At 46.8% G+C, this 13949-nt stretch overlaps 1 protein-coding gene across 1 annotated transcript in view; it reads left to right on the top strand.

Moving 5' to 3' along the window:
• vps8 (VPS8 subunit of CORVET complex) overlaps positions 1-13949 on the top strand; it is a 197320-nt gene that overhangs the window by 149817 nt on the left and 33554 nt on the right. The window contains 2 exon segments of the mRNA XM_084321817.1: positions 4475-4557; positions 8444-8524. Coding sequence (XP_084177943.1) covers positions 4475-4557; positions 8444-8524 — 164 coding nt within the window.

The following is a 13949-nucleotide window of genomic DNA, read 5'->3' as shown; positions in this document are numbered from 1 at the left end:
AATTACATTTATGAATTGAAATAGTATGCACTTTTATGGCAAAGAGTATTCGTCGGTATATCAATAGAGAATGTCCAATCTCTGAAGGCGCAGGTGGTAAATATACGACCTGGAATAGTTAAGGAATAACAGCAATGATACTTTAATGATTATATACTAGATACACTAGAGGGGGTTAATCCGGTCGCTTGTAAGCCGACAGGAGTAGGAGGGGGGGGGGGGTAGAATCCGGCTGCCTCGTCCGGCCAAGGGTATCCCAGGTGAACCCACTGTAGTGCCGTTCAATGCGCCGGCGATCCTTGGACCACAGATGAAAGCAGGTGGACTCTTTGTGGGCCGGCTCTCTCCGGTCCACGGGGGAGAGACGTGAAGCGACCTCGTCTTGCAGAGCGTCTCCTCACCTTGCGTCCTCTCCAGGGGGGGGGGTTCCAACACACGGCAGTGTCGGGGGTCTTTATCCATGGAATAATCAAAGTATACAAAGCATAATCCGTGCCTGGGAAGGCGGGCTGTCGTCGGTAGAATAATCCGGTATACAGGTCCACTCGCTCGTCGGCTCTGGCGCTCCTCGGGTGCAGCTTCACATGGGGTCAACCACCCTGGGTAAGCAGCCAGTTCTCTGCCCGAAACGATGGGGTACTGACTACGGTAGTATTCTCACCGCACGAAGCACTATATATTAACAGACTATTATTAGCTTAATAGACTACGTCCAACTCGACGATATAGTGCCAAATATGACTATTCAAATATTAATATACACGATGTCTCAATACCGATGGTAGGCGAACTTGGCCTTACTCCCACACGTGGCGTCGCGGGGAGGCTTTACGTCTGTGACTCTATTGGAGGGTAAGAAACTGGACTGAAAAGAAAGTCCTACTTTAGTAGCGCAGTATATATACGCACTATGAACAAATAGTCCCATTAGTGGTGCGGTAGCCAGATTCCTACGCGGAACTAGGACTTGTTCGTACATGTGGAGCGGTACGTTTGAACTGGGTCTGAGGGGGTATGGCAGCCTGGCACCAAGGTCTCGACCAATAGTAGAATGGAGACTATTATGGGATGTTCAGTAGGCTAGAATGGATATTCAATGCATATTGTACAAGGAATATACAAGGGATATCAGGGAATATTAGAGAATATACAAATACAATTAAATATATATATATAAATAAATATATATATTCGGTTTAATCTGGCCCTTCACAACACTTCTCATTGGTTGAAAATGGCCTTCATGTTTGTACATCGCCATCTGTTGCTTTGGCATTGTACTACATGTATATTACATCAGTGTTAAACCACTGTGAGCGGCCTGGAGTGGATTGGAGCGGAGGAGAACTCTCGCTCCGGACGTCGCGCCGACCCATTTTAAAACCCACTCCTCGCTCACGTCAAAACCGCCCGCTCCGCTCCCCGCGCCGCTCACATGGCCTAAATTCTTGCTGTAGATATTTCTAGATAAATCACATCGAGATATGTAAGAACCCATACCTTCCGACACATTTTTTCCGGTTGAAACCATTGTGATGCTATCAGCTTTTTAGCCGCTGTGAGACCAGATAAAACTAGTCTCTTTAGCTGTATAGGGACTCTCTACAACATGTAAAAAAGAGTAAATTTGTTCATGTATACTTTTGCGTGTTATCCCGTGGTGAATATTGTATAGTTTCAGAGTGATCCAGGCTAATTCCTGAAAGCTGAGTTATGGACCGCTATGTGCATTTTGCTAAAGTCGTTTGCGTTTTTTTTCACGATATTATTTCCAAATCAAAAGTATATAATAGGTATTATGTTTCATCATGAAGGCATGAAAGGGGGGGGTCGTTTTGTGATGCTCTGATCGTCAGCAACGGCATACATTTTGAATACTACATATGTTGATCGTTTTTCCTTTTTTCGATTTTAATATTCTATTCAATGTCAGGGACCCGTATGTTGCCGTTAGAAGGCATACTGCGACCCGAGGGTGCAGTACCGGCCAGATCCTCCCAGGTGGCAGTATCGAGAGTGCAGTAAACCCGGTTCCAGACCCTGTGTTACACTCAAATGTTTCCGGGCGCAGTTTTCTGGGTCGGGCGAGTCGAGCGGTTGTCCCGATTGCATTGAAGAGCGTCAAATGCCCCCGATCCATATGTTGTGGTGGGTTATGTCGTGGACCAGATGGAGATCAGATGGACCAGATGGCGATCAAACAATTGGAATATTATTTTTGGAATACTCCCGATTACAGGTAAGGAACATCTGACGTCAATTCTAGCTTGACCGTGCAATGTTTTTATAACGATCCAGCTGATCAGCGTTTTTAGTGTTCAATACGAATGCCGTTACTGGCAATCAAAGAATCAGAAACGACCCCCCCCCCCCCCCCCCCCCCCCTTTCATGCATTCATGAAACATAATACCTATTATATACATTTGATTTGGGAATAGTAGCGTGTCCAGGCAAGAAACGCCAAAGCTTATAGTAGAATACACGTATAAGGCTATAACTCAGCCTTTCGGGAATCACCCCAGACCACTCTGAAATTAGTATTGTCCCCATTATACAAACAAGGTGACACACTCCTATCTTTAAAGCATGGCATAGCGACAACGGGACCCGGCTAATGGCTGGCGCAGAATGAGTTAAACAAACACTCACCTTACCACTCACCTTACTCACTTTAGAAAATTTAACACACTTTATATTGATCTATAAGTTTTGTACCTCATCTCATTTCTGCATTGTACCTCACTGTTACTCATTTGACTATGTATTGTATATTATATATATGTATATTGACTGAACATTCCTTTACTTACTTTTTACCATAAATCATAGGCTGATATACGCTACATTTTCTTTAAACATATAAATGCTACAGGACACAAGTAATAGATTTAATCACTTTTATTCTTTTAAACTTGGTCTGACCGACCTTCAGCATAGACCATGAACAGGCAGTAGATCCAGTCGTAGAAACGCATGTCAGAAAACACAAGTCTTACGCCTCGCGCGTCAAATCTCTCCTTTACCGACGTCACATCCACCACCTGCCTATGTACCTGCTTGCACTAACGCTACGCACGCCTGCTATACCGATTAGCTAACGTTGGCATAATAACGTTAATGGAAGGAGTAAGCCGACCACTAAAAAGAAAACCCACGCAGTGTTCTCAGACGAAAAGGATAAGCGGCACCACCTAATAAAATAAAGTTTCGAGAGGACGTTTGAAGAGACTGGCTAGGGCCTAGGCTACTGGGCGCTGTCTGTAGTGGTGAGTTGTTAACTTGTTCCGTGTGCCGCAACCATGTCAAAAAGAAAAACAGAAACAACACATTTGTCATTGTCGTGTTACTTCACAGTACCCCCTCCTAATGTACAGTCTCCTCCCCATATGTATATAATCTCTGTTAGGATCTATCGGTAACAGTACTGTATATTTTCTCCCACCCACCCACCCCCTCCTAATGTACAGTATCCTCCCCATATGTATATAATCTCTGTTAGGATCTATGGGTAACAGTACTGTATATTTGCATATCGTATATGTCACAAAAGTAACATTACTATATACCTGTAGTATGTCATGTATGTCCCTATGAATTGAAAATGGGGGACCCTGATGTAAACAAGACGAACGTCTTTCTCTGGTCTGCATCCCCTTAACAATTGTGTGTATTGAGCTGTACTGTATTGTACCCATTCTGCAATCTGTTAAATATTGATTGATTGATTGATTGATTGTTATTAACAGATTGCAGAATGGGTACAGTACAGTACAGTTCAATACACACAATTGTTAAGGGGATGCAGACCAGAGAAAGACTAAAAAGCTATTTAATCACAATAGTGTCGCATGTGTTTTTGTGGGTCCAGTCCACGATACGTTGACAGAATTGGCAAAACACCTTATCGCCGGTCATATACATGTCATTAGGATACTGCTCTGCTCTGAATTTAGGGCTTATTGCGGAATCTCTTAGCTTCTTGACACGTTAACACCGAAGCAGCCAGACGGCAGACACTTGGACACTGCTGTGTGTTGTGTGTAACACGCAGAGGTCCCCGGTTAACATTTGCTTTGCACCAAACGTTCCATCTCCTCCCGAAAACGGAATTTCAGTCCAGATTAGGCCAAATTCTGCAATATTCCACGTTTTGCAGTTGATTCCATTTTTATTGGTCAATTCCGCGATTCCGTCCGCGATTCCGTGAACGCGGATTTCATATGGCTCTATATGTAGCACACTCTCAGGGGATCATACAGAAACAAGCATTTCATCATAAAGTATTCTGTATTTTATTATGACAAATAATAATAAACAAACTTGAAACTTGGTGATAGTGATGATGATAATGATAGTGATGATGATTATGATGATGATGATGATGATAATGATAGTGATTATGAGGATGGTTATGATGATGATGATGATAATGATAGTGATGATGAGGATGGTGATGATGTTTGTGTCTCTCAGGACTGAAAGAGCTGACGATGAAGGTTCTAAACAGCATGAGCAGCTTCATATCTCTGCCTGCTATCATCCAGCGCATACTGCAGGTAACACAACACTGTGTGCGTGTGTGTGTGTGTGTGTGTGTGTGTGTGTGTGTGTGTGTGTGTGTGTGTGTTTGGAGGGAAAGAAAGAGGGACCGTGATGGAGAGATAGAGAGTTGTGTCAGTGAGCACTCAGCACTGTCCATGGTGCTGACATCCTACTGTAAACACAGACACGTTATTTTTTTCTTTTTCCTTTTCTATTTTTTGCAGCCTGAGCCCTACTGTACACTACCAGACCAATTAGAGAGGATGAGAGTGGGGGGGATGGGATGAGGGAGAGGAGAGAGGATGAGAGTGGGGGGATGGGATGAGAGAGAGGATGGATGGGATGAGGGAGAGGATGAGAGTGGGGGGATGGGATGAGGGAGAGGATGAGAGTGGGGGGATGGATGAGAGAGAGGAGAGAGGATGAGAGTGGGGATGGGATGAGAGAGAGGATGAGAGTGGGGGGATGTGATGAGGGAGAGGATGAGAGTGGGGGGATGGGATGAGGGAGAGGATGAGAGGATGAGAGTGGGGGATGGGATGAGAGAGAGGAGAGAGGATGAGAGTGGGGGGATGGGATGAGAGAGAGGATGAGAGGGGGGATGGGATGAGGGAGAGGATGAGAGTGGGGGGATGGGATGAGGGAGAGGATGAGAGTGGGGGGATGGGATGAGAGTGGGGGGATGGGATGAGGGAGAGGATGAGAGTGGGGGGATGGGATGAGGGAGAGGATGAGAGTGGGGGGATGGGATGAGAGAGAGGATGAGAGTGGGGGGATGGGATGAGGGAGAGGAGAGAGTGGGGGGATGGGATGAGAGTGGGGGGATGGGATGAGGAGAGAGGATGAGAGTGGGGGGATGGGATGAGAGAGAGGATGAGAGTGGGGGGATGGGATGAGAGAGAGGATGAGAGTGGGGGGATGGGATGAGGGAGAGGATGAGAGTGGGGGGATGGGATGAGGAGAGAGGATGAGAGTGGGGGGATGGGATGAGAGAGAGGATGAGAGTGGGGGGATGGGATGAGAGAGAGGATGAGAGTGGGGGGATGGGATGAGGGAGAGGATGAGAGTGGGGGATGGGATGAGGAGAGAGGATGAGAGTGGGGGGATGGGATGAGAGAGAGGATGAGAGTGGGGGATGGGATGAGAGAGAGGATGAGAGTGGGGGATGGGATGAGGAGAGGATGAGAGTGGGGGGATGGGATGAGGAGAGAGGATGAGAGTGGGGGGGATGGGATGAGAGAGAGGATGAGAGTGGGGGGATGGGATGAGGGAGAGGAGAGAGGGGGGATGGGATGAGGGAGAGGAGAGAGGATGCGAGTGGGGGGATGGGATGAGGGAGAGGAGAGAGGATGAGAGTGGGGGGATGGGATGAGGGAGAGGAGAGAGGATGCGAGTGGGGGGATGGGATGAGGGAGAGGATGAGAGTGGGGGGATGGGATGAGGGAGAGGAGAGGATGCGAGTGGGGGGATGGGATGAGGGAGAGGATGAGAGGATGAGAGTGGGGGGATGGGATGAGGGAGAGGAGAGAGGATGAGAATGGGGGGGGGGGTGGGATGAGGGAGAGAGGATGAGAGTGGGGGGGTGGGATGAGGGAGAGGAGAGAGGATGCGAGTGGGATGAGGGAGAGAGGATGAGTGGGGGGGGGGTGGGATGAGGGAGAGGAGAGAGGATGCGAGTGGGGGGATGGGATGAGGGAGAGGATGAGAGTGGGGGGGTGGGATGAGGGAGAGGATGAGAGTGGGGGGGTGGGAGGAGGGAGAGGAGAGAGGATGAGAGTGGGGGGATGGGATGAGGAGAGGATGAGAGTGTGGGGGATGGGATGAGGGAGAGGATGAGAGTGGGGGGGTGGGATGAGGGAGAGGTGCGAGTGGGGGATGGGATGAGGGAGTGGATGAGAGTGGGGGGATGGGATGAGGGAGAGGAGAGGATGCGAGTGGGGGGATGGGATGAGGGAGAGGATGAGAGGATGAGAGTGGGGGGATGGGATGAGGGAGAGGAGAGGATGCGAGTGGGGGGATGGGATGAGGGAGAGGATGAGAGTGGGGGGATGGGATGAGGGAGAGGATGAGAGTGGGGGGATGGGATGAGGTGAGGAGAGGATGCGAGTGGGGGGATGGGATGAGGGAGAGGATGAGAGTGGGGGGGATGGGATGAGGAGAGGAGAGATGATGAGAATGGGGGGGGGTGGGATGAGGGAGTGAGGATGAGAGTGGGGGGGTGGGATGAGGGAGAGGAGAGAGGATGCGAGTGGGATGAGGGAGAGAGGATGAGTGGGGGGGTGGGATGAGGGAGAGGAGAGAGGATGCGAGTGGGGGGATGGGATGAGGGAGAGGATGAGAGTGGGGGGGTGGGATGAGGGAGAGGATGAGAGTGGGGGGGTGGGAGGAGGGAGAGGAGAGAGGATGAAGTGGGGGGATGGGATGAGGGAGAGGATGAGAGTGGGGGGATGGGATGAGGGAGAGGATGAGAGTGGGGGGGTGGGATGAGGGAGTGGATGCGAGTGGGGGGATGGGATGAGGGAGAGGATGAGAGTGGGGGGATGGGATGGAGGGAGAGGAGAGAGGATGAGAGTGGGGGGGGGTGGGATGAGGGAGAGAGGATGAGTGTGGGGGGGGTGGGATGAGGGAGAGAGGATGAGAGTGGGGGGGTGGGATGAGGGAGAGGAGAGAGGATGCGAGTGGGGGGGTGGGATGAGGGAGAGAGGATGAGAGTGGGGGGGTGGGATGAGGGAGAGAGGATGAGAGTGGGGGGATGGGATGAGGGAGAGAGGATGAGAGTGGGGGGGTGGGATGATGGAGAGAGGATGAGAGTGGGGGGATGGGATGAGGGAGAGGATGAGAGTTGGTGGATGGGATGAGGGAGAGGAGAGGATGAGAGTGGGGGATGAGGGAGAGGAGAGGATGAGGGAGGGGAGAGAGGATGAGGGAGAGAGGATGAGAGTGGGGGGATGAGGAGAGAGGATGAGAGTGGGGGGATGAGGAGAGAGGATGAGAGTGGGGGGATGAGGAGAGAGGATGAGAGTGGGGGGATGGGATGATGAGGTGTACTGTGGTGCTTTTGGTTATAATGTAATGCATCGCTCCCCCGCCGCAGCAGGGAATGACAGCAAGATGGATTCACCACAGTGGTGTGACCTTAACACACAGCAGAGCGTGCGAGGAGTTGAGCGACATTCATTTCACCTGCGTGACGAGTGCATTTCTATCTGTCTATCACACGGCAGCCGGTTAACCCTTTCACTGTGACAATACAGAATGTTAGCCCTTTACTATGCGGAGCTAATGATGGAGCATCGCCGTCGGTTGTGTGATAGTAAAGGGCTAACCTTCTGTCGTGTGGCAGTGAAAGGGTTAATCATTACAAACAGGACTGAGGCCATTAGCTCCGGTTTCCAATGCAAATCCATCTCGGTGGCGAGGAAGTGAAATCTGCCATAAACAACTTGGCCGGTGTTTGTTGACGTTGCCGTTAAAAAGGAGAACTGTTCCCACCGGGTGGAGCGTGTCTTTCTCTCTGCGTTGCCAGGTTGCGCACAGGACATAATTCAGCTCTTTCCCAATAGGAATATGAGCTTGAAATGTTCTGTACGTCTTTCTTTTTGCAGTTGAAATGCTTTTCCTTGCACGTACATCGCACACGTACATCGCACCGCCAGTCCGCTACACATGCACTCAATGTGTCGGCCTGCTCGATCGGCTGCTTTGAATGTCAGAGCTTCACGTAATTGATGTTCAGTTGTACACATTGTGTAAGCTGCTCACAGCTCAATGACGTGTGTGTGTGTGTGTGTCTGTCTCTGTCTCTCTGTCTCTCTCTCTCTCTCTCTCTCTCTCTCTCTCTCTCTCTCTCTCTCTCTCTCTCTCTCTCTCTCTCTCTCTCTCTCTCTCTCTCTCTCTCAGGATCCAGTGTATGGAAAGGGGAAGCTGGCAGAGATCCAAGGCCTCATTCTGGGCATGTTGGAGACCTTCAATTATGAACAGGTATCTCTCTCTCTCTCTCTCTCTCTCTCTCATATACAGTACAGAGGTAAAGTGAGGACATGTTGCCTCTCCTAGGGTCAGGTTTAGAGCGAGGGGCTAGTCCACCGGTCGGCAACCTGCGGCTCCCTGACAATTAAAAAAAAGAAAAAATACTTCGACACTGAAATAAAAACAATATTTCATCAACTAAAATATTATGTCAACTAAAATAATTCGTCCACTCCCCTCAAATATACGTCACACCCCCGCGCCTCGTTACACCCCCGCGCCTCTCCCTGTTCTGTCGTCTGCAGGTGGTTAAGTTTCCGACCATGGTAAGCTAACCATGGATAAATCCAAGAAAAGGAAAGTCTCAGAGGAAAATAGAGGATTTAATTCAGCGTGGACAAATTAATTTGCTTTCACGGCTAATGACGCAGGCTTACCTGTATGCCTGATATGTGGTGATACATTTGCAAACAACAAAAGATGGAATGTTGAAAGACATTTCCAGAATAAACACACAGCATTTTCTGAAAAGTACCACGCTGGAGATGAAAGGAAAAAAGAGATTTCGGAACTGCTGCGGCAAAATGACCAGAGCAAAATTACTTTTAAGAAGTGGATCAAGACTCCAAACACAACTGTTGCTAATTTTGTGGCATCTCATGAGATAATAAAGCGTGGGAAGCCGTTCACAGATGGGGAATATATGAAGGAAACATTCATAAAAATATCCGACCATCTATTCTCGGACTTCAAAAATAAAGGGGAAATTGTTCAGAAAATTTAAGATATGCCGCTCTCTGCAAAGACTGTCAAGGACAGGGCCATTAAGATGGCAAAAAACATCACAAATCAACAAATAGAAGACATTAATTCAGCTCCAGCGTTCTCAATAGCATGTGATGAGTCAAGTGATGTAAATGATATTGAACAGACAGCGCTGTTATGCAGATACGTGAACTCTGATGGGCCGCAGGAAGAAATCATCGAGTTGATACCGTTAAAAGGCCAAACACGGGGAGAGGACATTTGTGAGGCTGTGCTAAATTGTTTAAAAGCCAAAGAAATAAACACCACACACATGGTGTCAGTGGCCACTGATGGGGCACCAAGTATGAGAGGAACACATAAGGGGTTTACTACGTTACTTCAGAAGTTGCTGGATCGAGAGCTGCTGACGTTTCACTGCATCCTGCACCAAGAAGCACTGTGCGCTCAAACATTTCCCCCTGAATACAAGGAGGTGATGGACCTTGCCATTCAGATAGTGAACAAAATAATGGCAAGAGGATTAAACCACCGACAGTTCCGTACATTTTTAGATGAAGTCGACAGCACATATTCGGATCTCCTGCTGCATAATAAAGTCCGATGGCTGTCCAGGGGAGAGGTGCTTAAGCGTTTTGCTGCGTGTCTGGAACACGTGAAAACGTTCCTGGAAAGCAAGGGCCTCATCTATCCAGAACTGGAACATCCAGATTGGCTGGAAAAGCTGCACTTCATGGTGGATATGACAGGTCACCTTAACATGCTGAACAAAAGTCTCTAGGGAAAAGGAAGCACAGCCATTCAGATGCTGGAGAATGTTTTGGCATTTGAGCGCAAGATGACGGTGTTTGCCAGAGATGTGCAGACAGGTTCGTTCTCTCACTTCCCCTCCATGAGAGAATTAAAAGAAGCACACAACCACATCAATTGTGAGAACTTACAGCATGTGATCATCGAAATGCAAACTGCATTTGGACAACGATTCTCTGATTTTAGAAAAGAAAAAAACACACTGTCCTTCCCCGTCACACCCCTGGGCATCGATCCATGCATGCTGAACACGTCAGCATTCACAGGAGTAAGTCAACCCGACCTTGAAATGGAACTGGCCGACATAGCTGATAAAGAGTTGTGGGTGTCCAAGTTCAAAAAGCCTGACAGTTGATCTTGAAGATGTCACACGTCAGAAGGCGACTCTCGCCCGGGAGCACAAATGGAGCGATATTGAAAAACTCCCTAAACCCGACAAACTTGTGTTTGAAACGTGGAATGCCATTCCCGATACTTATGTGAACATGAAGAAGTATGCATTTGGAGTCGTTTCCATCTTTGGATCCACATACTTATGCGAGCAGGTGTTCTCAAATATGAACTACATCAAATCCAAATATCGCTCACGCCTCACAGATGAGAGTCTGCAGTCCTGCGTGAAGATCAAAGTCACGTCTTACAGCCCCGACATAGAGAAGCTCAGCAGTGCTGTTCAGCTACAGAAATCACATTAAACAGGTGAGAACATTATCATTTAATAGGCTATTATTTAGCACAAAAAAACATTTATTTTAGAACCTGAGCTGATGTTGTTTTTTTATGTTCAGGATCGATGGTTGATTCCTGTACGTGGCTGAAGAAAAAACAAGAGGATGACCAACAACCTGAAATGGACTGAAGTCATAATTAAATACAAACTGGCCTATTTTTATGTTTACTCTTTTTAAAGCGAATAGGCTGCAGATATGTTTTATTTATTTCAAAGTGGACTACTTTTTATTTTATACATTTTCCACAAATAAGGGAAGGACTCAAATATACCTGCATAGTTCTGGGTTTTATTTCAAAGTACAGATGCCAGTGTTATTTCAAAGTGGACTACTTTTTATTTTATACATTTTCCACAAATAAGGGAAGGACTCAAATATACCTGCATAGTTCAGGGTTTTATTTCCAAGTACAGATGCCAGTGTTATTTCAAAGTGGACTACTTTTTATTTTATACATTTTCCACAAATAAGGCAAGGACTAAAATAGAGCTGCAGTTCTGCGTTTTATTTCAAAGTAGCTACAATGCCAGTGTTTTTTCAAAGTGGACTACTTTTTATTTTATACATTTTCCACAAATAAGGCAAGGACTAAAATAGAGCTGCATAGTTTATGTTTTATTTCTAGGTCTACAGATGCCAATGTTTTTTCTCCTTCATAAGAGTTTGAGGTTTTCCTTTGTAAAAACAGCAATAAAATGTCAACAATGTTCTTTTTGTCATTTTTTAATTTCATAAATACTATAAATATAAAGTATAATAAATCCCAATTACTTTGGATATGCAATCGTCAGGCGTTTTATGCTAAATGTGGGGTATGCTTGGGGATATATAAAACGTTATACACTGTTATCTTCATTTTAAGGGTAAATAGGAAGTGCGGCTCCCTGAGCATTTTATTTTGTGGGAGGGGGGAAAAGTGGCTCTTTTGATAGTAAAGGTTGCTGACCCCTGGGCTAGTCAATGGAATGTATTCAGTAGTCCTCAGAAGTATAGTAATACCAGAATGTGTGTGTGTGAGCTAAAGGCTAGCATGCATTATTTAATACTGGAAAGGTCATTTAGACTTTTGAATTGAGAAACATAATAGCTTTGTTGGAATAAAAGTCCTTGACTTGTCCTAAAATATATATAGAGCTCTCACACGTCGTCATGACGAGCCTGGAGTGTTTCTTTTCTCGGCGTCTGGCGGAAGTGAGCGCTCTTTTCCTCTCCTGTTCTCCAGTCATTTCTTTTATTTTAACACAATTTTTAAAAGACAAATGACTGGATCTTGCAGAGAATGCACTGACGCTGGTGATGTCAGCGGACCTGATACGCTCTCATGGCTCTCTCTCTCTCTCAAGTTTCAAGTTTCTTTAATAGTTGTCATACAGAAGTACAGAATACTTTCATACAAAATGCTTCTTACTGTTACGCTCCAGAGACTGTGCTAGACAAGATAGTATCAAATAACATAGTATAGCATGTACATTCTCTGTCTATCTGTTTCTCTCTATCTGTTTCTCTCCCTCTCTCTCTTTCAGTCTCTCTCTGTCTATTTCTCTCCCTCTCCGTGTCTCCCTCTCCCTCACTCTCTGTCTCTCTCTCTCCCCCTTTCTCTGTCTCTTTCTCTCTTTGTTTCTCTATTTCTTTCTCTCTCTCTCTCTCTCTGTCTCACTGCTGTTCTCTCTCTCTGTCTCTCTCTCTCTCTCTGTCTATCTCTCTGTCTCTTTCTCTCTCTCCCCTCTGTATCTCTCTCTATCTCTCTCTCTCCCTGTCTCTCCCTCTGTCTCTCTCTCCCTCTGTGTCTCTTTATATATCTCTCTTCCTCTTTCTCTCCCTGAGTCTTTCTCTCTCTCTCCCTCTGTGTCTGTCTCTCTCTCCCTCTGTGTCTGTCTCTCTCTCTCTGTGCATGCTGGGAGTGAGATTGGAGAGTGGAGATTGGAGGTGTGTGGAGGTAGTGAGTTTTTTTTCTATCTTTATCTATCTAATTTGTTAATTTATTTATGGGATATTGTATTATAGTGTAGTGTTAGTTTGCTGTGTGGTTTGGTGTGTACAAGGTTAAGTGGGAGTGTTTTGTTTGTTTGGCAGTCGGCCAGTCTGTGCTACTGGTTGGCGTGAGACGCCGGTATGGATTTGTCCAGACTCTGTAGAAAGCATGGCGTTAAAATATATGTTACTAATGTGTCCGTAGAGGACTGCAGCTTGGCAGTGGCGGAAATTGTTGGGCATAAAATTATTAAATCAGCTGCGAAAATGAACGGTGGAGTGGTGATTTTTCTCGATTCTTTGGACAAGGTGAATGCAGTGGTACAATCAGGTATTAGTGTTGATGGCGCATTCTATAGCGTGGAGCCTCTCTCCACACCAGGCAGAAAGATCTTTATATCCAACATTCCACCGTTCATCAGTGACGAACTATTGATAAGTCAACTAGCACGACATGGGAGGATAATTTCCCCGATAAGGAAAATGTCGTCGGGATGTAAATCTCCGCTTTTAAAGCATGTTGTCTCACATAGACGACAGGTTTTAATGATTCTCAACAACAGCGGAGAAGAGCTTGATTTGGTTTTCAAGATAAAAGTTGACTAGTTTGATTATGTGGTTTTTGTGAGCTCTGGAAACTCTGGAAGGTGTTTCAAGTGTGGGGAGGAGGGACATATAGTGCGCGATTGTCCGAGGAGAGAGGCGAGGCAACCTCAGCCCAGGAGGAGCGCAGCGCAGGTACAGAAGAGGGAGGAGTGTGGCAGCGTAGAGCTGTGAGCAGTGCAGCAGGTACAGGGGAGGGAGGAGTGTGGCAGCGTAGAGCTGCGAGCAGTGCAGCAGGTACAGGGGAGGGAGGAGTGAGAGACGCTGCTCCCCCCTCAACTAGTGGCGACTGCGAGGTAACAGGGGAGAACAGAGGTGGTTCGATCCTTCCAATACCGCGTCGGAGAAAGAAAAGGGATAAGGAGAATATGACAAGTGACAGTGAAATAGTAGGGAAAAAGCCGAATGTGGTGGATAATGAAAACAGCCAGACAGTGGAAAATGTGACAACAAGTGACAGTGGAATAGTAGGGGAAAAGCTGAATGTGGTGGATATTGTAAACAGCCAAACAGTGGAAAAAGTGACAACAAGTGACAGTAGAATAGTAGAGAGAGTT

The sequence above is a fragment of the Notolepis coatsorum genome (genome assembly GCF_963971535.1).
Source record: "Notolepis coatsorum genome assembly, chromosome: 9".
NCBI lineage: Eukaryota > Metazoa > Chordata > Actinopteri > Aulopiformes > Paralepididae > Notolepis > Notolepis coatsorum.
Note: the sequence above shows the minus strand (reverse complement) of the source record. Positions and strands in the feature narration are given on the sequence as shown.